Source organism: Rutidosis leptorrhynchoides, chromosome 10 (assembly GCF_046630445.1).
Source record: "Rutidosis leptorrhynchoides isolate AG116_Rl617_1_P2 chromosome 10, CSIRO_AGI_Rlap_v1, whole genome shotgun sequence".
Lineage (NCBI taxonomy): Eukaryota > Viridiplantae > Streptophyta > Magnoliopsida > Asterales > Asteraceae > Rutidosis > Rutidosis leptorrhynchoides.
In genome coordinates, this window is record NC_092342.1 from 140,358,027 (window position 1) to 140,361,334 (window position 3,308).

General features: G+C 34.9%; 1 protein-coding gene across 1 annotated transcript; it reads left to right on the plus strand.

Moving 5' to 3' along the window:
• Nucleotides 1-1,846: 1,846 nt before the first annotated feature.
• LOC139870649 (uncharacterized) lies at nucleotides 1,847-3,052 on the plus strand. The gene is made up of 2 exons (XM_071858429.1): nucleotides 1,847-2,377; nucleotides 2,480-3,052. The coding sequence occupies exons 1-2, from the start codon at nucleotides 1,847-1,849 to the stop codon at nucleotides 3,050-3,052; spliced, it is 1,104 nt and encodes a 367-aa protein (XP_071714530.1).
• Nucleotides 3,053-3,308: the final 256 nt, after the last annotated feature.

Below are 3,308 nucleotides of genomic sequence, written 5' to 3' on the forward strand. Positions count from 1 at the left end.
AAAACTACGTTATCAATTAACCCTATTTCAGTTAGGGTTTATTTTCAGTTATAATAGGTGTTAATTCAGTTAGGGATAATGAATTTTGTTTCAACTTCTTGATAAAGATGGTTACTATGCCTTAAATAATTTGCTATTATTCTTCTTCATCTTATTCGTTGAATGCTTTTATGCTATTTTTGTTGAATTCGTTTCCACCTAATTTGCTTCGATGTATTCTCGATCGATAAATGTTGCTGACTTATAAAATAAGTTCTATCTCATTTTTTAATCTACGTGGTGAGGGAGATTTGCCAAAAGTTTCAGGTAACTCTTTCTGCTATTTGGAAGAGGCTTCTGCAACTCGAGCAGCCATTCTTGCTAAATACTCTGAACAAAGTGAGCGCTTAAAGGTTGTGGAGTTCATCATTTTCTGTATTCAGATTGAAATGCATATACATAAACTTATTATTCTCTTCAATCAATATATGCCTTTATCATGAGAAGGCTTCTTTATCTATCGTGTTGTTATAGAATTGTCAAGCTCTCATCTGAACTTAATTTCAAGCCAAATGATCATCTTTTGTTGATATCATACGGGGCTCACAGTTTGATACCACCGGAATTTCATTAGGAGACTTGCAAATCCATAAATTTTGATTTGGTGAGATGTGTTATTCCGGGCTTTTGGTTGTATACAAAAAGTCATATAGGTGGAAAATGGGTGGGTCGTGGCAGATGGGTAAAAAGGGGAAATTTGCGGATGGGTCAAAACGGGACTATGTGGGTGATCTGCTGTGACATCCTTTTATAACTGTCGATTAACCTATGTGTACGTTTGACAAAGGTAAATGATAATTGGGTGTTTAACAAAATGCATAAACTAATGTTGATAGTAATTTTCATTAGATTAAAACTCTTGGTTCGAGTTCCCGTTTATTTTTCATTAAATTTAGCCAAATCTAAATCCGTGGAAACAAGTTTTTCTTGAAATGGGTACAAAAGAAGTTTTAATACGACAAATATAAGTTGATGAACGAACTCTCTATTATGGATGTGCAGGCTCAATTCTTCTTAATGTTGTTCTATGCCAAATACAGTTCAACTTAATTTAATCTGTAAGTTCAATGTTCATGTACAATTTTTATATTTTGTCTGTTATCTATCATCATCTGTAAGTCCATTCAATAAACTACTTTGTAATGGAATCAAAGTGTAGAATTCAGGAACATGTTTTTATGATAAAATTTTATTCAATTGCAGCACAATGCAACCATGTTTTCAAAAGAAGCCTATGATGATAATGTTCTTAATGTATCTTAAGTATTATATTGGTTCGTTGCTGGAATCAACTAAGATGTTTGAGGTACCAACATAGCATGCGGCAGTTTAAATACATGTTTGTTGAAAGAATATAGTTATACGTAAACTTATAGCTCACTAATTACTATACAAACATATCACATCTTTTTCACTTGTTTGATGGTGTACTGAATGCCCATATGTACATCATCAAATGGGAGATCGTACACATGAACGTTGCCAAACAGGGTGAATTCTGAAGGTGTTAAATTCAAGTCTACTTGATTTGTTATACAATATTTAATATGTCTTATATCCTACATGTTAGTTATGTTTGTATTAGTAAAATATGACGGTTCATTTGTGTCTATTCAATTGTAAAGGTTGTGTCGGTTAAAAGTGGGAAACAGTTACATGATGTAACTGATGTATATATATTAAGTTTATGTGAAGCAAAAGAATAGGTGTGATTGTTAAATGTGAAAAACTGCTCTCTGTCCTTGATCATATTCAACACCATAAATATTACAAAACACACACATCAACAAATTGGCATCAGAGCATTATGAATAATACAAGTACGTCGTTTAACCATGTCATGTTGCCAAAACTCAACAAATCAAATTATGAAAACTGGAGCATTCAGATGAAAGCCTTATTCGGTGCTCGGGACGTTTGGGAATCCATTATAAATGGATATGAAGAACCAAGTGAAACTGAGATTGGTGCTATGAATACAACACAATCTAAGACTTTGAAGGAGAAGAGAATGAAAGACAAAACAGGCCTCTACCTGTTACTTCAAGCAGTTGATGAATCAGGGTTCGAGAAAATAGCGAATGCTTCAACGTCAAAGGAAGCGTGGGAAATATTACAAAGTACATACAAGGGTGCCGAATGTGTTAAGCAAGTAAGACTTCAAACTCTACGTGGTGAGTTAGAAGCAATGAAAATGAAAGAAACGGAAGGGGTATCGGAGTACATCACACGTGTACAAACGGCAGTGAACCAACTCAAACGTAATGGTGAAACTCTAACCGATACTAGAGTGATCGAGAAAATCCTACGGTCACTAACCGAAACATTCGAGAATGTTGTATGTGCTATTGAAGAATCAAAAAATTTGGAAGAAATGACCATTGATGAACTCGGTGGGTCATTAAAAGCGCATGAACAATGAAAGAAGAAAAATAAACAGGAGGCACTTGATGATTCACTACACACAAAAGTAGTGAAAGAAGAAAAGGTGTTATATGTACAAGGAAGGGGTAGAGGTCGTGGCTCGTATCATGGTCGAGGACGTGGAAAAGATAACAATTACCATGATAAAGATCAATCGGCCAATAACCAACAAAGTTATCGTGGTAGAGGGCGTGGCCGAGGACGAGGCGGTCGTGGTTCACATTCAAACTTTAAATGTTACAATTGTGGAAAATATGGACACTTTGCAAGAGATTTTAGACTGCCAAAGAAAATTGAAGAAAACACGAACCTTGTAACCGAAGAAAATGAAAGCATTCTCATGATGGCATATGAAGATTCTATTCCGAACAAAGACATTGAATGGTATCTTGATACAGGTGCTAGTAATCACATGTGTGGTCATAAAAATTGGTTCGTGGATATGCAAGAGATAGAAGATGGTCATGTTTCATTTGGAGATGCATCAAAGACTAAGGTCAAAGGAAAAGGTCGGTGGATTAGTGTCAAGAATTCAAAAGACAAATTGGTTGCACGTGTAAAGATGGAAAAAATAGAATGTTCAAATTAAATTTACAAAGTGTGCCTGATAGGTGTTTAAAATTGAATGTGAATGATACAACATCTATTTGGCACATGAGATTTGGACATTTAAATTATCGTGGCTTGCAAGAATTATCAAAGAAAGACATGGTCCATGGTCTTCCTGATTTGGATTATACCAAACGGTTTTGTGAAGATTGTATAATTGGGAAACAAGCAAGAAACCCGTTCCCAAAATCAGCAGATTACCGTGCAAATAAAGTCCTCGAGTTAGTTCATACTAA

What these genes read in the sequence shown, in the direction of transcription:
- LOC139870649 (XM_071858429.1), top strand. Translation starts at nt 1,847, where the DNA reads ATGAATAATACAAGTACGTCGTTTAACCATGTCATGTTGCCAAAACTC. An exon ending in CCGAAACATTCGAGAATGTT is followed by an intron (nt 2,378 to 2,479) that starts GTATGTGCTATT and finishes AAAAATAAACAG; the next exon opens with GAGGCACTTGATGATTCACT.